The sequence below is a fragment of the Corapipo altera genome, unplaced genomic scaffold, assembly GCF_003945725.1.
Source record: "Corapipo altera isolate COAL_440 unplaced genomic scaffold, ASM394572v1 23b, whole genome shotgun sequence".
NCBI lineage: Eukaryota > Metazoa > Chordata > Aves > Passeriformes > Pipridae > Corapipo > Corapipo altera.
The window spans coordinates 2879336-2901873 of record NW_020884885.1 but is presented as its reverse complement, the minus strand read 5'-3'; the positions used below and the strand labels follow the sequence as shown (position 1 = coordinate 2901873).

General features: G+C 37.1%; 1 protein-coding gene across 8 annotated transcripts in view; it reads right to left on the bottom strand.

Moving 5' to 3' along the window:
- The window catches only part of GPHN (gephyrin), a 282387-nt gene that overhangs the window by 186977 nt on the left and 72872 nt on the right, over positions 1-22538 (bottom strand). For all 8 annotated transcript variants that reach the window (XM_027641753.1, XM_027641758.1, XM_027641759.1 and 5 more), the window contains one exon: positions 13276-13354. In XM_027641753.1, the coding sequence (XP_027497554.1) occupies positions 13276-13354 (79 nt within the window). The remainder of the gene's footprint in view (positions 1-13275; positions 13355-22538) is intronic.

Sequence of the window (22538 nt, the reverse complement as noted above, 5' to 3'; positions counted from 1 at the left end):
ACAAATTTACATATTAATGTATTTGCTGGATTATTGGCAATCTATATAGTGAATGACTCTGTTAAAATCATGGAGATTTTTATGTTAGTAGAAAAAAAAGAAATAATCAATTAAAATTAACTTTACTTTCAAGCATATTTGTATCTTTTAGTGCATCTTTTGGAAAAATGGAACACAATAGACTAAAAATCACTACCTCATAAGTTTTGGGATTTTTTTAATTACAGAAACAAATTAAATATGTTTTTTTTTAAATGGAGAAGACTACACATTCCAGTTTTGCATTCCCACAGTCCTCCCACAACCTACTCTGTTGTTGAACACTTGCCATTGATATAGCTCTATACTGAGCTATAGAGCACATTAGTTGTGCAGAATGCTTGTGACAATGAGAGAAAAATACTGAATGAAGAGGGGTTAAGGAAAAAAACCGAGCTCTTAATGTGCATTTTTTAAAGATGTGTTTACAATCAAAATGACATTCCAGAGCAACCTGTTTTTTCTAAAACAATCACCTATCTAAAAATGACACCAATAACAAATTCAAAAAGGAAGAACTGTATTTCCAATAAAAAATATGGACAAGATAAATTCTTGTATCTGAAATTAAATAACAAATAAAAATAAATTTCATTAGAGTAAAAATTTTTATTATAATACAATGAAGGGGATGAAACTGGAGGTAAGAAGAGAGATGCTGTAGCTAAAGAAAAAGCAAAAAGTTTTAACTAGAATTAGGAAAGGTATAAAGGGAAGCATTTACTGTTGTAGTAAAAGTGTGTTTCTGACATAACTATCTGTGGAAAATCACATGAGGTAATTTTTGAACCCTTAATATCTCCCTTTGAACTTCAATGCTGTCATCATCCATAGAAAATATACTTAAGTCTTGGTTATGCTCCTGTGATATTTATATGTTAGCATGGATAATGGAAAAAGTGAAGAATCCATGGTAAAATTCAAATTACAGTGAAAGAAGATGAGAAAACTGTACATGAGAACAACACAAGAATTACTGTGGAGTAACTACATTTCTGTCTTAAGTCACCATCTGTATAGATTTCTGCTGCACACTGCAAGAAAGTGATTATAAAAGTCTCCCAGAACAAATTATGGCAGGACAATTCTAATAAACAAAGCAAACTAAAATTTAAGTGCAGTGAGTAGGATTGCATAAAAGCATGAAAAAATCTGTTTATAGTGATTTTCTGTATCTCAGTGTCAGAAGCATTCCTAAGAATGCGGCAAATGCTTCCTTTAAACTTCTGTTCTACTACAATATTTCAGTAGCAGATTATCCAATTTCCCTACTAACTTAATCTATGCTGCAAATAAGTACACAAATTTCATAGAACTCTTCTCTTAATAAGGTACTCTTTCAAGTATTTATACCTTTGACAAAATGTAGCCTCTCCTACAAAGACAATCACATCCAGGACTCAGCTCACAATTGATTTTCAGAGCATTTCAGAAGAGCATTTAGTAATCTTAATAGCAAGATTAGAGGAGAGGTATTTTTTAATGTGTAATAAATTATCCAAATCCATTTGTTGACAGGCTTTTATCCCTCCAATACTGGGAGTTCCGAGTTTAAGCTTAGTCATGTCAGGGAAGCCCACTCTACTCTGAAGGACAAGTTAGTTCACCCAATGGAAAACTTTTTGAGTTTGTGGCTGCTCGACTACTTATGAAAGTACAATTTATAAAAGAAGTATATAAAAACTGCCATAACAGCTCAGTCTAAATGTGCACACAGCTCAGTATGATTTTTCTGGTGCTAAGAAACAAATGCTTAGGGAATAAACAGATGACATAGAACATGATTTGCTTCCTGTTACACACTTACTACCTTTTGCCATCCTCAGTTCGGGAGCTTTGCTTACCTGCATGCAGATCATCAGCTTTAATGGCCTAGTAGGTCCATCACTCTAATTCCTTTTTTTGTATCTATCATTTATACTCCAGTTGCCATATGATGTTACATCAATTATGAAATATTCAGTTCTGCTACACTTGAACAAGTATGTATTTTTATTAATTTTAAACCTGCTGCTTGATTTTTTTCCTGTCACAATTGTTCATCTGTGAAAGAAACAGTGAATAACTGCCTCCAATCTTTTTCCTTAATGCTATTCATTTTGTATACCTCCACTATACTTTGTTTCTTGGTTAAAGTGAAAAATTCTAGTCTGTTTATTTTCCCTTTGTGTGGAAGCTGCTCCAAATCTCTGCTTAATATTATCATCCATACCATACCCCTATTAGAAGTTAATACAGAAGTCAAGATGTAAGCACATCTGAGGTTTATATAGTCATACAAATAAGTCTTCTGTTTTATTCTTGATTTTTAGTAAGTCTTTATCTCTTATTTTCTCTTCTGAATATGCAGAAACACACTTAATACACTGCTGAGTATTAAGAGAATCTTTTCAGAGAATTATCTGAACCACTGCAGGTTAAGCTAAGCTAAGCACTGGACCACCTCTCTCCTGTAGATACATATATTTTTCTTTCCAATATTTAAATGCTGTGAGAAGACAGCCCCTTTAAATACCCAGAAAATATTTAAATACAAACAGAAACAAAGACTAGAGTTAGAAAGAATGAGGTCAGGTGAAACGTCAGAGTAGCTGAGATTTGGATGATGCTTAGAGGTGGCAAAATAGGCCTAGAAGAGGCTGTTTGAGTTCTGGGAGTCACAGATCCTCAGTGAGTGGAAAGCTAGCAAATGCAATGAAAAGATCCCTCCAAAAAAGCCTGAAATTAGAAGATCAAGAAAGGTAAGATAAGGTCACCAAGGTATGACTAGAGAATGCTACTACAAGCTGCAGTGAATTTGGGTTGGATGAGAAGACAAAATGCAAAGCCAGAGAGATGAACAACATAATCCCTCAAGGAAGTCCCTAGCATTACACATTAAGATTTTAAAAGTAATTTGGACTGTGATTTTGAAAAATAGAACATTGACCAGGAAGTTGGGCTATGCTATTAAATTCCAAAGCAAATGATGGGTTGTAAAGTTATACTCAATCAAATGAACACTTTATATTCTATTCAAATCTATTCTTATTAATTATTTGTTCAAATGATTACAGAAAAGTCTTCTGGTACTTAATTCTGAGACTGTGACAGTACTTGGTACATACTCAATTTTCCTACTTCTTCTCTACAAGTCATTTTGGCCTGATCCTGAATATAGTCAGACACACAGAAGGCTTGTCTATATTCCTTCAAATGCAAAAGGAAAACCAACACAATTGTAGTATTACTCATATGTGTACTATATCTGGATGGGATGGAGTTGACTTTCCTCACTGCAGCTGGTATGTTAGAGTGTTTTGGATTTGTGATTGAACAGTGTTGACTACACACACCAATGTTTTAACTATGGCTGAACAGTGCTTGTACAGCATCAAGGCCTCTTCTTTCCCAGCTCTGTCACCCCATTAATGGGGTATTAAGATAACGGGATTTAAAAAATTACAACTGGAAAAATAAAAAACTGGCATGAATTCCAAGTCACAACCAGAGAGGACAATTTTAAAATAAAGGTATAAAACACACATAGAAACAGCTTTGAATCAGTTTTGTGAAACTGTCTAGATACAAACTTGTTCAAGATTTCTGAACCTGTGTCCTATGTATTCCTTTTCAGACATCAGATAACAAATATAGTGAAACAGAGCAAAAAGAGCATAGTTTTTCTTTAGAAGCCTTAAAAATATTTTCTAAATATTTCTAAAAATAACCAACTTAAACTCTGAAAATGAAGGATCTAGTAAATCTCCATAACCAATGATGAAGTTTCTTATTTCAACAAACATCATATCCATTTACAGCTGCTAGTTCCAAAACAAGCCAGAAAAAAACCAAACATTTTTTAAGAAAGCCCCTTAAGAGACTGTTTCACATGTACTAAATTTAAAACTTCATAATAACAAGGAGGATCCCTCATTACAGATTCCACAAGTACAGAAATTCCCTAAACACATTTAGATAGAGGTCTCTTGCTAATAAGTTTCCAGCAGTACATCCCTGCGTCACAGAGAAATACGAGAACTAATTGATAAACTAGTACTAGACCTGAAAAGCCAGATGGAACACCCAAGCTCAGGTGCCATGCAAATGAACAACCCTTTCCCCTCAGCAACACCTACCAGCCCAGACACAGTACTGGGGCTGCACAGCCTCTGGTTCTAGAACAATTTTTTCAGTTGCTTGATTAGCTCAAAGATTTCTTAATTGCAAGGTACCACAGGGCATTGCAAGAGCAAAAGGAAGAAAACTCTTCCTCAAATAATTTGAAAGCTGTATGATGACAGAAGACATAATTGTTCTGAATGTTGGTAGATAAAGCTGACATGGAGCTTTAAAGAGGTTACAGGAGACTGCTTTGGGCCAGGAGGTAATATTAGAGTTGAAAGTTACTAAGTGCTTAAGGAAGACATTTTATGTTCTGCTTCGCCACTGTCTACTCGTAAGGGTTTGCTTCAGACAGAGGAGGTTGTTCCTATGAGTTTATGAGTCATTATGCCTAAACAGCCAAAGGACACATGTAATATTAGCAATTTTTGCTATAAACTGCCAAGGAACCTTGTACATTGAGAAAATTCTTTACTTGAAGTGCAAGTAACAGAGAAAACATTTAGGGACTTGTTTATATGACTGGAGATTAAAATTATTTGACAAATGAAATGGAGAACCACCTCTGTGATACATTTAATGAAGGTAGGTTGGACTATGGAGAAGCCAAGTAGGGAAACTGGCTTGAGAAGAAACTTTGGTCACTTAAACATGTTTTAATTGTCTTGAAGGGGGGGGCAAATAAAATTTTTTCAGGCACATGCAAACTCTGCTTGCAGTTGAAGCAGATAAAACCTTGTCTCCCTCAATTCCCCAGATCCATGAGAAACCATCAGGTTAGCATGAAGTCAATTCCATATACATCAACTTTGAGAAGTGCTTATTAGATTAGACTCATCATCATGAATTCCTTTAGGTAAGTGTCAGATCTTTGGAAGTTTGTCAGGTACAACTTTTTCATTAGATGCAATACTTAAAATAGGCAGCACTTCTGTAATCTGTAGCAAATGGGGATAGTGCCTTCCCAAATCTTCGTTCGCGAAGCCTAGCCATGATGATGATGACTTCTGTAATGCTCAGCACTTCTGCCTCTGCGTAACAGAATATCTGAGCTACCAGAGGCAGTCCTCCAAAGATCACCTTTGGAGGACTAAAAAAGATCACCTGATAAAATCACTTCATGTTTACAGATGAACTCAGGAGAAAGAGAAGCAGAGAAGTATTTTTGTAAGCCAGGTGTATTAGGGAAAACACATGCTAACGGACAAACAACTGAGCACGCACTCCCACTAGAATGCTGCTGCAAAACAAGATAACAGCAGACACAATTACAGAAAAAATGTTTCCTCTCTATGCAGTATTACTGAGACCGGCAGTTAAATAAAAGAAAAAGGCTTGACATTCATATATTATAACAGGCACTATAAAACTAGAAAGGCTGCACAAAGAGGAGAGGGAAAGAACTGGTATCATCACCATGCTGGATTTGTAACCTTTAGCGAGACAGTTACTGATTTTCAAACGATGAGCAAAACCCAGAAAGTATAAGCTCCAATACTTCCAGTTATGCTAAAAAACTGATAGACAGGTTCCTCCATGTGAAGATAGAAACTGAAATTTTACATCCACAGACTTATAAGTGTGTTTATCAAGTCTTCAATCACAGAATGGGTCAGGTTGGAAGGGACCACAGTGGATCATCTTAAGAGCACATTGCACAGGATTGCATCCAAACAGTTCTTGAATATCTGCAGTGAGGGAGACTCCACAACCTCTCTGGGCAATTTGATCCACTGCTCAGTCACCTGCACAGGAAAGAAGTTCTTCCTCATGTTCAGGTAGAATTTTCTGTGCATCAGTTTCTGCCCGTTGCCTCTTATCCTATTGCTTGGCATCACCGAGAAGAGCCGCGCTCCATCCTCTTGACACCCTCCCTTCAGATACTTAAGAAATATTGATGAGGTCCCTTCTCAGTTGTCTCTTCTAAAGGGTGAATAGGTCCAGCTCCTTCAGCCTTTCCTTGTAAGAGAGATGTTCCAGTGCCTTAATCATCTTTGTTGCCCTCCTCTGGACCTACTCTGGAGCTTCACGTCTCTTTTGTATTGAGGAGCCCAGAACTGGACATAGCAGTGCAGGTGAGGCCTCATCAGGGTTGAGTAGAGGGGCAGGGTCACCTCCTTGACCTGCTGGCCATGCTCCCCTTGATGCACCCCAGGATACCATTGGCCTTCTTGGCTACAAGGACACACTGCTGGCTCATGGACAGCTTGCTGTCTACCAGCACCTCCAGGTCTTTCTCCACAGAGCTGCTTTCCAGAAACTTGGCCCTCAGCCTGTACTGGTGCCCAGTTATTCTTCCCCAGGTGCAGGACCCTGCACTTGTCTTTGTTGAATTTCAGACAGCTCTTCTCTGCCCATCTCTCCAACCTGTCAAGGTTCTTCTGAAGGGCTGCACAGCACTCTGGGCTATCGGCCACTCCTCTCAGCTTCATATTATCAGTGAACTTGCTGAGGAGGCATCTGCCCCTTCATCCAAGTCACTGATGAATTAAGGTAAAGAATTCTGAGCCCAATATTGAATCTTGGGGGACAACATTAATGACAGGCCTCCGACAAAACCCCGTGCCACTGAGATCTGTCGTTCAGCCAGTTCTCAATCCACCTCATTGTGCATCCATCCAGTCCAGACTTCCTGAGTTTGCCTATAAGGATGTTGTGAAAAAAAGTGTCGAAAGCCTTGCTGAAACTGAGGCAGATAATATCCACTGCTCTTCCTTCATCCAACCAGGTAGTTGTTTCATCCTACAGTATAGCTTGTGTACTCAGTAAGCTAAAAAAAAAAATAAAAAAATCAGAGCTCCTCAAGAATTCCTTCATCCTCAGTCCTTAAGTAACAAATTCTAAAAGTGTCATGACTGTTTTCCAGAGAATTACCTAGCTCCTCCTTCTAAGGTTGTAAAACACAATAAGGCAGTGATAAAGATGACTTCTGTCAGACTTCTATCTCCTGTCATGAACAAATGAAATTCAGAGTTAATCTATGCGTTTCTAACTCAGACCTATTAACATTTCGGTTGTCTCTGTAATACAATTACATAGAGGGCAAATAACATTTTCTTCTCACAATATATACAGAAAAAAGCTCTGTATTACACACTTATTAAAACAATTTCCTATTTCCTGTCAGAAGTTACCTGTGCCTTTATCTACTCCCTCATAACTGAAGTCAGTCTGAGGGAGAAATGAAACACAGTTTAGATGTGATGTGATTTTGCCTAGAAAGAAGTTATTGAGAATCTCTTGGATATTAAGTTTATCTCAGCTCTGAAAATGTTTCCAAAACAAATGTGTATCAGTGATTATGTGCAGCTGCAGCTACTGAATTGCATAGAAAGATTAAAAGCATCCTCCTTTTTGTCTAGACAAGTTATAAACTTTATGTCTATATACAGGCTAGAGCTGAAAGGAACATCTTATAAAGTGATGCTAAGAACTAAAACTTAGGAATGTCTATACACAGAACTTCTGCTTGAAGTAGGTGGACATATACCTAACCTTCTAATGATCTGATGGTTCACTCTTCACAGGTGTATTTAAATAACTTGTAATAAAAGTCAGTAGTAAAGAACCTAGAAGGAGTTCCAGGTGATAGTCATGTTGAATACTATCTAACCCATTTTTCTGCTGAGCACAGATTGGATATTGAGGGTGGAGACAGAGCAAGAAAGAGGGTAGCATTCAGTCTGGTCACGAACAAGGGATCAGATGAACTGATCAATATTTTTATCCTTCTTGAGCACCAGCTTAAGAAATTTTGCCTTGCTACAGAGCCTCAAAGATTTCCCAACGAAAGCATCTTAAGCTAGCATTTTAGCTCAGCTGCATACAGTCTGAACAACATCTGTGCTGTGATCTAAGAACCAACCACTAGCCTAGTTCCTCCAGTGACAATTCATGGAAAAACACCTATAGTCTTCTCATGGAGATTAATCTCCTCTGTAGAACGCAACATTTTTTTATATCTTTTATGTGTTACTGGAATGGTAGGCAGGGCCGAAGTTGGAGCTTCATCTAAACCAGATAATAGGATTTGAATATTCATAGCCATATTAAGTTACCTTTATAGGAATACAAGTAAGTTCCACCTGGTTTTTGGTCATATTAATTACATGCATGCCAAACCAGAATGCATACACTTTCATAGAAGAAAAAGAAAAAAAGGAGAGAAAAAAAAAAAGTTTGCCCTTTCAGCTCTCTTCACTTACACGATGAAACACTTAGACAGGATCAAATATGTAGACTGTAATCTGCAGAGCTCTCCCTGACATTCTTAGATATAGATTCTAGTTTCTTCACTACACTGACATTTAGAATTTTTTCAAACTATCCAATCAATCTTGTCTGCCATAAATTGAACCAATTCTTTCTCATCAGCCAAAAAGAACAAACCCCTTCATCTTTTATATACTGTAGACAACTCATACTTCCTCTCTTCTGCTGCTGTTTCCTAAATTAACACTTGTCATGCCTTGCACTTTCTAACTGCCTTCTCCTCTTGCTGTTCTCTTACACACCTCTGGATCTCTAAGTTTTGTGTCCCAAACTGTACACTGCATGTAGCAGACACATCACTTGGCTCTGGGCAATCTGAGGTAATTGAAGAGATCCCCGCTCACCGCAGGAGGGTTGGACCAAAGGACCTTTAAAAGACCTTTCCCATCCAAACTATTTTATGATTAGCTGAAATGAATAAAGAACAGCACTTAACTCTCAAACCCTCTTTACAGTTGAATTTCCAATCAACTTTTTGCAGAAATTAAATTTTTCAGTAATTAACCACAGAATGAAATTTAATTATAAAGTTGCTACATATTTCCTTCTCCCATAGTCTTTAACTCCTCACTTCAGGTTTATTTGATATGCTTGGTGTTTTGTGGTTTTTTTTCCCTTAAGCAGCATTTCCATTTTTATTGACAGAGTAAAACACATACAAGTATACATGATCAAACTTCTATTTGAGCAGCAGAGCTTTTATTAGTAATGATGAGAGAACTGAAAGCAGATCAAGTTTACAGATAGCTCCATCTGGGAAATCAGCTGGAGAAAAAAGACTACTCTGACAATTAGGCATACTTGATATAAATCAGACATTAATCAAAAAATGCTACAAAGCTATCTATTTTATAGAGTTTCATTTCAATGTAAAGACACACTTTCAGCCCTCCAAAAAAAAGCCTTCTGCAATAACATGAGTGAAGTTGTCTGTGACAGAGCCAAGAGTGGTAAACAATAAGGGAGAGATCATTTTGCAGAGAAAGAATTAGAATTTTTTTAGGTAAATCTAATGTTTGTATCTGATATTAGATTACAAAGAAAAGAGGCAATTCACTTACAGTCAACATAAACAAGTATCAAAGAAATCCTAAACTTTAAATATTAAACTGGCAAGAGGGTCAATCAAATGTTATTTTGCTATTTCAGGTATTATTACAGGCAACAATTTTCACAGAATCACAGAATATGCTGAGTTGGAAGGGACTCACAAGGATCTTTGAATCCAGCCCTTAGCTCTGCACAGGACCATCCCCAAGAGTCACACCATGTGCCTGAGTGTACCATCCAAATGCTTCTTGAACTCTGTCAGGCTTGGTGCTGTGACCACTTCCCTGGGGAGCCTGTTCCAGTGCCCAACCACCCTCTGTCTAATATCCAACCTAAACCTCCTGACACAGCTTCAGGCCATTCCCTCAGGTCCTGTCACTGGTCACCACAGAGAAGAGATCAGTGCCTGCCCCTACTCTTCCCCTCACAAGGAAGTTGTAGACTGCAATGAGGTCTGCCCTCAGTCTCCTCCTCCCCAGGCTGAAAAGACCAAGTGACCTCAGCCGCTCCTCATGCGGCTTCCCCTCAAGGCCCTTCCCCATCTTTGCTGCCCTCCTTTGGACACTCTCTAACAGTTTAATATATTGTGGTTCCCAAAACTGCACACAATATTCAAGGTGACGCTGCATCAGTGCAGAGCATTCTGGGACAATCAACCCCCTTGACCAGCTGGCGATGCTTTGCCTGATGCCTCCCAGGACAGGGTTGGCCCTCCTGGCTGCCAAGGCACTGCTGACTCATGTTCAACTTGTCATCAACCAGGACCCCCAGGTGCCTTTCTGTGGCACTGCTTTCCAGCAACTCATTCCCCAGTTTGTATGTATGTCCAGGGTTGCCCCATCCCAGGTGCAGAATCCAGAACTTTCCTGTTGTTGAACTGCAGGCCTCCCTGCCTTCAAGGGAGTCAACAGCTCCTCCCAGTTTTGTGTCATTTGCAAACTTGCTTAGTATCCCTTCCAGTTCTGTGTCCAAGTCATTTATGAAGATGTTGAAGAGCACAGGGCCTAAGATGGAGCCCTGTGGAACCCCACTAGTGACAGGTCACCAGTCTGATGTCACCCCATTAACTGTTACCCTCTGTGATTGACCCATGAGCCAGTTGCTCACCCAGCTCATGATGTGTTTATCCAGCTGTGGGCTGGACCATTTGTCCAGAAGGATCCTGTGAGAGGCAGTATCAAAAGCCTTACTGAAATTCAGAAAGATTACATCAACTGGCTTCCCTTGATCTACTAGGCGGGATACCTTGTCATAAAAGGAAATCACGTTGGATAAGGAGGACTTTCCTCTCCTGAAGCCGTGCTGACTCTGACTGATGACTGCGTTGTCTTGCAGGTGTTTTTCAATGCCTCCCAGAATAGTCTTTACCAGACACTGAAGTGAGACTGACAGGCCTGTAGTTTCCAGGGTTCTCCTTCTTGCCCTTCTTGAAAATCAGGACAACAATCACCAGCCAGTTGGAACCTCTCTAGAATCCCAAGACTGCTCAAAAACCATCAACAGAGGTTTTGAGACGACATCAGCAGCTCTTTGAAGATTCTGAGATGAATTCCATCAGGTCCCAGAGATTTGTAAGGATCCAGCTGGAGCAGCAGATCCTGCACAATTTCAGGGTCAACTGGGAACTGATCATTCTCACAGTCCTGGTCCTCCAGCTCAGGGCAGAGAAACCCCCTTGGTCCGTCAGCTGTGTTGTAGACAGAGGCAAAGAAAGCGTTAAACATCTCTGCCTTGTCTCTGTCCCCATTTGTGAGGTGACCATCCTCACCCTATAAAGGGTTGATGATATTTCTATACTGCCTATTGCCACTAATATATTTGCAAAACCTCTTTTTATTGTCCCCCACATTTCTGGCAGCTTCAACTCCATCTGAGCTTTGGCCGCACAAATTTTCTCCCTACAGCAGCAAGTAGAATCTCTGCATTTCCATGTCAAGAAATACTCTCAAGATTTTAATTAAACTTTATTCTTACTTCAAAAAAGGTTAAAACATCTCTTTGGCTGGCACTGTCGTGCTTCATCCCCATGCTGTCCTTTGCATGACAAAGAATGCAGATCTCATGGGACTTTAACAGTCACCTACAAAAGGCTAGATTGTTTCTACATTTTGGAGATGCACTCACACTATTACACATTTTGCAAGAACTCTTAAGAGACACTCGGTCATAAAACTGTAAGAATATCAATTTGAAAGACAAATTCAAGCCTGTACATGCCTATCATTAGGCAGAAAAGAGACTTCTTGCACTATACTCTGTCATACAACAAAGTATCACAAGCAGTCCTTGAAACCTAAGACGTATTGAGACTTTATTCCGTCTTTAAAAGTGACAAAAATGGCTACATTGCAGTAGCTTGTTACATTAGGCTTGTTATGCTGTAAGCAACAGAAATAAATTAAATTATTGCAACATTCAATAGAAATTATTAAAATATTCAACATGTAAGTTACAGTCAAGGAAGAAAACTAGAAGATTTCATCACTTTTGGTAAACAGAAAGGAAAATGATCATTTTACAACAAAGACAATTCAACTTTTCTTAAAGTAAACTCCAGAGGTGCAAACCCAAAACTATATGTAGCACATAAGTATACCTGCAGCTCCAAAACCCATACAATCCTTAAAAAAAACCCCAAACAAACAAAAAAAACCAACCAACAAATAACAACAGAAATCTCACACTGACAACAGACAAATTTTAGTTTACAATTAAGACCCTTGCATAACACTTAGTTATCCTTAAAAATTTACCTACCGCATTCGTTCTGTGCATCTCAAGCAACAATTATGTCTGCCCCTGTACCTCTATAATTTCAGATGTATAAATCATCAACTGCATACATTATGTCAAAATTTTCCAAGAACACATGTATATATGCATATCACTTACTTGTAGCAACATGACAAAGCAAATTCTGTATCTACTTCATTACTAGAAATCCCCTATAACTGACAAAGATGTCAAATACACCTTATTTTTTCACTACTTCTCAACCAATACTGAAAAATCTGCTCCGACAGTATCAAGTCCCATCACCCACAGTGGAATGCAGTATAATTAATTTTAAAAACATGTGATTTTTTCCCCTTCTTTCCCTTCCCTTATAACAAGGGGTACACTCAAACACTAGCAAGAGCATTTTCAGCAAGTACTTAAGTTAACTGAAGAGAAAAAAATACAACCCAAAAAACCCAACCAAGTAAAAAACCAAACCACAAAGAAGGTTTGATACAATTTCACGTATGACTCAGAGCTCACAAAATTGAATTTTATTTTAAAGAAAGATACAACACTGACAAAGACCAGCAGTCTTTCCATGAGGCAAAATTTAGATCATCTGCTAAGACACTTGAATTAAAACAGGTAGTAGAGGAAGAAGTAAATATGAGCTGTATGACATCAGATAAAAAGAAAACACATTATATATGTTAATGATAACTGACACTAACAAAGTTATTCAATAATCTCCTAATTTATATGCAGTTCCTCCTTAAAAAAAGAGAGGCAACAATATGCATACAAATCCTCCACAGAAATACCAGCATGCACCATCTGCTACCTCTGATGACTCTTTCACCCTTTACCATATGTGGTATCTAGATGTTAGTTCATAAACAGAATTACATTAAAAACAAGGTGGTATTAATAATATTTGCCTGTATTAAAGACTAACAACTTGGCAAGCATATTACCACTAAAGCACTATGTGTACTTCATCATACTACTTCTTTATATAATTACAAAACTACTCACGAGGATATCAGGAAGAAGCTTTTCTTTGCTTAGCAATAAGAGCCAGATACTCACAAAGAAGGGTCTTGGACCAGATCTTTAAGGTTTATCCCACTACGATCCTCGGCAAGGTTCCTGAAGCAACTGTCACTCACTAAAAAAAATAGAAATAAAATTAAAACAAACAAAAAAAAACCCCTAAAAAAACAAGGAGAAAAAGAGGTGGAAATTTAAGAACAGAACACAGTTCTGATTAGCTAAAAATGCTTTTTGGTGTTGGGAGGAATTTGAACATTCATATATAGAATCTGATTTTCACTGAGGTCTCACCTAATTCAAAGATAAATCAAATCAATGGAAAATGATAAATACAGCATCACAGTTTAAGCAGAAACAGTTTCAGCTGGTCTCCCTACTACTTGTCCACCTGGGACAACAGGAAGTCAAACACAAACAGTGGATGTGCAGGTATACACAGATATCCATACACTTAACAGAGGAATCTTTAATCATGCACTGGTCACTATACCTAATTAGAAACAATGAGAGCTGCTATGTATTTAAGTTCATAGTTGTTCATGGGTTAGCAAAAACGTTTAATATGAGCAATAACCAAAACGAGTTCATTAAGAGTAAAAATTTATTCCAACAACTTAGTAATTAACTTATAAAGTGCGTGTAATGCAGTTAGTTACTGTAATAACTGAAATTACAGTAAATTTCACAGACATTTAAAAGAGTATTAGTGTGCTTTCATTTTCTTCACTACTTAAAAAAAAAAAAGAGAAAAAAAGATATATTTAAACCTGACACTCAAAATTTGTTCTCTTGTCTCTCAGCACATGTACCCCAATCCTACAAACCACCTCATTCCTCTTTAACCTCTTTAATAGAACCATAGTCAATTTGAGAGGTGGAAAAAAGTAATGGCACAAATACTTTTTAAAAAACCCAGCATGAGTTTAGAGGAATCACAGTTATATCTGACTGCAGCAAACTTTCTGAAGGACACAGGGGTTATGATATGGAAAATTCAGTGTAAGGATCAATTAGCCATAACTAGCAAGATAATCTGTCAGATAAAACAGAAGAGAGTTTATAAAGAAATGCATTATTGCTCATCTTCCAACACAGAACACAGCTTCATATTTAGTGAAAGGGGATGTGTTTAAAATCATCTGCAAAAGCAAGTGTTCCTACTTCTTTCTCTCTAAATGCAAAACACTCTCTTTAATTTACATCTCTAAGTACTCATATGCATCACCAGCGTCAAGAAAATGCAAATCGTTCCCAAAATATATTGTTTTCACAGATTACAACACATACAGTGACAGACCTACCTAACATACTACAAAACTGCAAAATGTTTCTACTAGAACCCCTTATTGCCAATGCATCTCACAAGCTCGAAGCCTGTTAAGTCTGCTGGGAAAGGCAAGTATTGGAAGAAAGCATCCCAGAAGAGGAGGCTGGGTACTGATGGAACAGGTACTAGCCCCAGCTCACAGACAAAGCCTGACAAACTATGACAGTAAAGGCAGTATTTGTCAAGTGCTGCAAACATTAAGAGGTTATCTGCTTTGCACCTCAACACTGTAATAACCAGTTGATATCCTAGGCCTCTCTTATCCACCATCTCTGAAAACAGTATCTAACAGTTGCTGGTTACGTACAATCCCTGAAAGCCAGTCAGTATATCCCTAGGAAGCTCTTGTCTTTGAGGTACTTGACACGGATCTTTAGTTTAAACAGCAGCTACTTGTGCTAACTAAGCCCAGAACTCTTGGCTTGTTCCTCACATGACAATTTAATCACTGTCTGTATAAGTTTGTAAACTGACAGTTACCTGTACCGAGTTCACAAGCACTGCCCATATTGCCAGGGAAGCTCTCCCTGAGCACCTTGAGCCTTCAGAAATTTTTCATTTCCATGCTCATCTATTGCATTGAACCTAAGACCCTTGAGGGGATGTCTTTACTCTTGATTTAAAGCAGTAATTCCAAGATCAGCAGACTCACAAACAACCTACACTCTAGATTTTATGGGAGAAAAAATTACCACCTAGAGTTCGTATTTGATAGTTTATATTAGCCTCTTGTCAAGTTTGGCAACAAAATAGCAAACAGAACATTTTATCTACTGTCTCATCAGAAATCCTACACTACTGATACATCAACATATCTGCTACATTAACACAATACATCATGAATAAAAATTACGGTCAATACTATTTTTTCACTACTAACAGATCAAACATTTCTTAAGCATTAAATATTTAATCTGAAGATGCTGCATTTCTCCTACTGTCTTCTCCAATCTCCTCACTGAAAGTAATCACAATGATGTATCAAGGAAACCACCATGACTGTCTCAAAACTTTTTTAAAGGGAAAATGAAAAATGACAACATAAAACTATCTCATCAGCAAAAGTGGCCGTTATTTGTCTGTGTGAAACTCACAAGTGAGTTTAAAATGAATGCCTTTGTCTTATTTGTCTCAACATAACTCTAATATTATAGTACTCTTGAATTTTAAAACTGCAAACCTTCCTTCTAGTTACCAGAGCTTGGCAATACAAACTACAGCCAAAAAAACCTTAATTCTACACCAAATATCTAGAAACTCTGAAAAAGTTATCAATCTTGTCTCTCTGGTTTTCTTCTTTGGTTGTAGGAGAGCTTGAAAACTGCAAAGTTGCAAATTTGTAAGCAAGCCTCTTCTTAAGCTACTGTTCTAGCCAGATTCAGAAATCACAGAGAATTCAAATAAATGTGAAAAATTTCAAACTCAGTTTTAACAACCAAGAATTCCAATAGTTTAGTTAATACTAACATTTGGCAATAACTGTCAATTAAATGACTAGCATTCATAGCAATAGGAGTTTCCAGTGAGAGGAAATCATTCGGTTGAATAGAGTGGAATAAGACCTCGACCTGCAAACAAGTACGGCCATGCTCCTTCACATCCATGTAAACTCTCGCCATAAACAAATAAAAGAAATGTTCAACAGTAAATACAGGGTGGAAGCAATCAAGCAGAGCAGGTACTATATTTCTCACAGCTTAGAAAACCCTAAATCAACACCGTACATATTTTTAAAAAAATCTATACTCTGATTGAAATGCAAGCTATTTATTTTAAACAGGAAACAGGAGCATGAAACTCTGTTTGAAGGTATGACAGAAATGATGCTTAAAGGCTGAGAGAAGAAAAGACAGAAGAAAACTTTGCATCACAGCCATAAATCATACTACATACACAATGGCTATGCCTAATTTCTCTTTAAAGCACAACCAACGGATACTTTTGCATTGGACATCTATATGAACACAATTCCCATACAGGATTTTATTGTCTTGCTTCAAAATTATATTTTTATTTTTTTTAACCCTCCAAAAGCTTATAAAAGCTAGTATTTTAAGCATTGTTGAGTGAATGGCTTATGGAGAGATATAGAATTGTTAGCTGCTCCCTTCTACATAAACTCCAAGTGGCTGAGCCTCTGATCAGCATTACACCCCCCAGATGTACTTCCTTGAAGATAAGGCAAATGACAAGAAAAAACAGCTCCCTAAAGTACATTCAGTGGAGTATTGCACATTCAGTGACAGTCTGTAAGGTACTAGAAATGTTTTTAACAAACCAAATACTGGCACAAATATCACAGGTATTGACTAAACAAAATACATAGTCTGAAAAACATCACACTAAGAAGACATCCTTAAACATCCATTAAACAGTTTGACTTCCAAGTGAGCTGTTACATGTATCAAAAGCAAACAGGATTTAGCAATAGCTCCAATTTTCCCAACATTCACCCTACTTTCAGCTTCTGGTTTCTATTACTGATGTTCTGTTTCTGACTCCTGTCTAGTCTTGTGCTGAGGAAGCAACAGAGGTGGGAAGCTAACAGGGGAATATAGTTCTCACCTGTCAATTACACAGCATACCAAATTCCCCACAGAAAGGTTAAAATCAGTATTCACACTCTAATGTGCAAACATTCAATTTACAACAGCTGTGAAGCCTTCCCACTTGGCATTTGTGAACTTCTAAATTTGTCCATATGATTTTTTTTCCTTTGCTTTCTTTAGTACAGTTTTAAATGAGACCATACTGAAGAAAAATGCATTATTAGCCTGTTGATTTCCAAAATGAGAAGTTCTTTTAACTCTGAAGGTAAACTAATATTTTCTTCAAGTGCAGGCAGGACATAATCTGTTGTGAAATTTATCTTTTTTTTCTTTTTTTTTTTTTTTAAATATCCTAGAATTTGAAAACCATGTAGTTCTTTAAACATGTCACATAATCTCTTACCCCACACAGTGTATTCCCAGTAAAAAAACCCCAAAACCTCTCTTTAGATCAAAGCACTTTCAAATCCATAGCTGTTAACCATCATTTTAATATCATATGCTTTAGATGAAATGCAATAACTGCCCTCAAAAAATGAAGGAATATCTACAGTTTGGTAAAGCAAACTAATAATAAAGTTTACATCCCCCATATGTAAATACGCAATTCCAGAAAATTACTGTTACCTGCCAGATTTTCCTCTTGGTTGCCAGAATTCAGAACTGCTTTTAGATTAGCTGTGACTACCTGTTTATAAACATCATCTTGACACCAAAATGTTACAGTCACAAAGGTAGCCACTCACAGTGATACAGTATTAGTTTGAAAATACTGGACTACTACAACATTGAACAGTATGCACTGAAGAAAAAGATACCAATGTCTTCTATTTTTGTCTTTTAGTGATAATATCTCCTAAGTTCAGTTCTTTTTCTTAGGACCTCTTCATCTTCCTGTACTATTTTTGCAGTTCTCTCTTCCTTATCCCTCTTTTTATAGGATTATTTATATATTTAGGTTTTATAACAGATTCATTCAGCAGATAATAAATATAAAACATATCTAGTACACTTGGGATGTTCTGGAAAGTACTGGACTGACACAGCATTGTATTCTAGCCTGGTTTCACTTGCAATAAAACATTATTCAGAACTCTCATTTCAGATTCAGGTAGTCCTGTTCCATGTGATGCATGCAAACATAGCAGGATTCAAGTATTTTGCTTTTACAGGCCCAACCTTATACACATGGCAGCAAGGACATTCTTTTACCTGTTGTTGACTTCACAACATAAGAAACTCTGTTAAGGAAGCTTAAGGTTTAGGATATAAGGTAACATTTTTTTCTCAAATCTCAAAACATCTCTCTAGAAAAGCCTATTCTCCTACAAACACAGAGTTCCTGTCCTACAGGCACACTTTACAGAAGGCAAAGGAGTGAGATAGTACCAGAAGATTGATTCTCTAAATATTAAAATGATTTTAAGGTATTTTATAGGTTCCATGAACAGTAACATCAGAGATAAATATCCTGCCTTTTTTCTCTGCTACTGTCATATTTTTCAAGTGAGTGCATGTCAACCAGAAAACACACATAAAACAGATGGTACATTACAGAAATTTTGTAGCATCTTCTCCAGATCCATCAAAAAAGACAGCAAATTAATTTTAAGTGCAGCACTTATAGTATTTGCATATCTGCACACAAATCTCTGATGTATTTGCAGATTAAAAAGAACTACAAGTCCGCATGCAAACTGCAAATACTTATAACTACTAAGGAAATATATTGTCTGTGAGTAGCAGAAATAAGGCAGGCTGGCTTCCTAAGAAGTTGTGATCTAAACACCATTCGCTATCACCATGATAAATCCAGATTCCCTTTGATACCCACATAAGGAAGAGAGCTAAAGCTAATACAAAGCCATGCAGGTGAAAGCACCAGTCAACACCAATCTGCCTTCTCCTCAGTGGGACTAATAATCTGAGTCTCCTCTTTGCCTGGCTGCTAATGTTCACTTAATTTATAGATAACTTTAAAATTTTCTTTTTGTTACATTGTGTTTGCTTTCCTATTACACTGTTATTACATTTTTCATATGTGGGTTAAACCGGTTTACCGGGGGAATCCGACAGACCGACGGAAAGACTGAAGGATGACACTGTCTTTTGATCACATAAGCATTGTTCTCCTATGGTAGATAATCTAAAAACCATTTTCAGAATTGCAAGACGTTGATGTACATCAACTTCAGAGAATGAAATCATAAAATGGCAACACTTTTAGTTTTGACCCACAATTATTTAACAACAAGAATAGTTGCAGCACTGCAATATAGTTATTAACAGGTTGTGCATTATCTAAGCTGTGACAACATGTCACAGTGGAAACAATTTTAAAAATTGGGTTAGAGCACAGTAGCATTTGCAGCACACAAATAAAGAGCATTCAAAGACTTGCTTTGGTGTGAGCAGGGTCAGGTGACAGAAAACATGCCATCCCCTCCACAGGTTCACATATTCTGACCTGAGAGTTGTGCAAAAAACGATAAAATGCTTTATTTAAATGGAGCATTAAAAGAGCTAAAATAGCTGTATGAAGAAAAAAGCGTCTCTTTTATACATATTATATTTTAACAAGTTCAAAATATTGTGCTGGTGAAAATAAGTTGTGCAGGACACACAGTATCAGAGATGGCTAATGCTCTTCATATAAGTCCAGATTCAAACACTTTTTTTTTTAAACCCATGAGAACAAAAAATTACATTCCAGAAATAAGCGTAGCATTCCTAAGTCAGTGTTGTATCCTTTTAATTTACATAACCTCTTATTTTCTACTGCCAAAGAAGGTGTCACGAACAGTAGCAGTTCCAGAAAAGTGAAAGTAGCTGAGAAGGTCCTGATCACATCACTGTTTGAGATCATTTTCCTTTTACCTTTGAAAAGTTTGTCATCAGAAATAGAAAGGCTGAGGTACAAGAGCTTAGAACAAGTTATGGAATGTATTTACCAATGAGAATTTTTATTGTAAGAAGCAATGTAAAAATCTCATACAAAACCAAAGGCTGCTTCTGCAAGCTATTAGATGAAACCTCCAGATCAAAGAAAGCTCACTCTTGAGATTAACCCACCTGAAATAAAATAACAAACCAGTAACTTCAACTTACTTAATAAAATTTATTTTCATTGGGCATTCAGAGCTAGTCATAGTATCAAGATTAACTGTAGTTTAAATTCAAATATAATAATTCATTCCCAAATTTAAGTTCTCAGTAGACAAGAGCAAGAACACATTTATTTTATTCCAGCTATCTCAATTCACCAAGATCCCATAAGTAACCACTTTCTCATCCACCCAGTGAGAACCTTCTGTTTCCCTATCACATCATAAAACACCAATGCAACGTATTTGTCCCTATTCTCTCTGACAGGGTGAAGGCTGACACAGTAGACAAGCTATCAGCTTCACAGATTTTGAAGATGAGACTGTAGTGAATAGTTTGACCCCCTGCATATAGCTGCCCTGCACATCTGACTAATGTTTCTGACATTTGCTTTGTTTTTCTCATTATACTAAAGCATAAGAAATTCTAAGTTTATTTATTCAAGACAGTAAAATTTAACATCCACCTTTATGAACATCCCATAGCAAGCTTTTCAATATGTCTTACTGGATTTCATACCAGAGCAAATCTTCTCTCCCTTTCCCTTCAGACAAAGTGTTATGAAGTGTCAGAATGGTATCATCAAAGAATGACAAAGAAGTACTACTATAAAAAAGGAGATAATCCACTGGAACGACAGAAGGGAAAGGTTCAGGTGACCTACTGAAAAACAGGGTGATCATCAACAAGAAATACAAGTTAGACACGTGAATCTATGATTTTTACTAGAAAACACAGGGAAGCACTTGTAACCCAGAGGTAAAGGAGAGCTATTGCAATGATAAAGAAAAGACATCACAGAGGAAGCTCTTTTCACTTTCTTGATTAGCTTAGCAAGAAAAAAGCATTAGATGGTTGCTGCTGGTGTGTTTATATAAATACACCAGCAAAACAAACATCAGAGGGAGAGAAGATTAAAAAATAGCATAGCACAAGAAAAATAACTGTGAGGAAATCATAAGAAACAGAGCACAAGTTTCCCAAGACTTAGAGAGGTGAACCCTCACAAATAATCCTTCTGTAAGAACAGTGAGGGCAAGGAAAGTGTATAGACTGGTTCTCAAGAGATTTAAGAATTGACACAGGAATAGTTCTTGAAGACCTGAAGCATTCTGTACCACAGTTGCTAATGCTGTAAAATTTATGTTAGAGCTTCTCTGAAGGCCATGAACTTCTAAATCACCCCCCAGCTCTCTCACATTTTCTAACAGCAATTAAATGAGCCTTTTTCTTCTGTGTATCCATTAGTCTAGTGGGTTATGCCTCTCTCAAATGATTTATCATTTAAAATTTACAATATTTGTGTGGCCTTAGGCTACAAATTCTATACTGGGTTTTAATCCAATATTCTAACAAGCTTGAGTTTCAACTCAGTCACACTGTCAGTGTGATCAGTACAGTGATCAGGTGAACTTTAGACAAAAAAAAAAAAAAAAAATCAAGCCATTAAAGACAATCAAATCTTTGGAGATGTAGCATTAGTAATACTTCTAATTGTTTGTACCCAATAAAAAAATTAAGTTCCTTGAAGCTATGAATTCTAAACACTTGATGGAATTTTTCTTTGGGCTCTTATTATCACAGATAATAAATTTGTGTTTTGTGTTTTTTACCATCAAGTATTTCCTCTAAGAAGTTTTAGTTTTATCTTCTTTCACTATAAAACCATAAAAAAATCCAGGATGGGAAGGAAAAGGACAGAAGGTAAGCACATGCAATGGAGGGGAAGAGTTAAAACAACAACAACAAAAAGCTAAGTACCTTTGAAAATTATTACCTCGTTTTAGACTTGTCTGAAATTATTAGTTCTATCACAGGTTACAACAGCTGTACTTAGAGCAGATGCCAAGAACTATTCCTTTAAAGGGCAGACTTTACAAGGAGGTCTTGATTTACAGCAGGCCCAGTTTGACAGCTTACATGGATTCTTGGCTGCAGTGTACACTAAGCAAGTCTACAATCCATTTCAGCTAGATGCACTTTTATATATGACAAAGTATGCCTATGCAAGATGCTAACACATTTCACATCTTATCTGCCAGCTTGATTAAAATCGACAAGAATCATGTGAAAATCAATACTCTGTTTTCCTAATGATATATCTATATCTATAAACACTGCATTTCTTATGTAAACCACTTCAGTGACCTCTCCATTACTATGGACCTGTGACCCCAGGTTTGTATCACCAAATAACAGCAGGATTTAAGAAACTCAGTCTCACACTATGGCTTGGAACAACACCCCTCTTTGCATTGCTACGTTGCTGCATAGCTAAATGCATACAGACCTGCTAATACATAGATAATCCTCCAGGA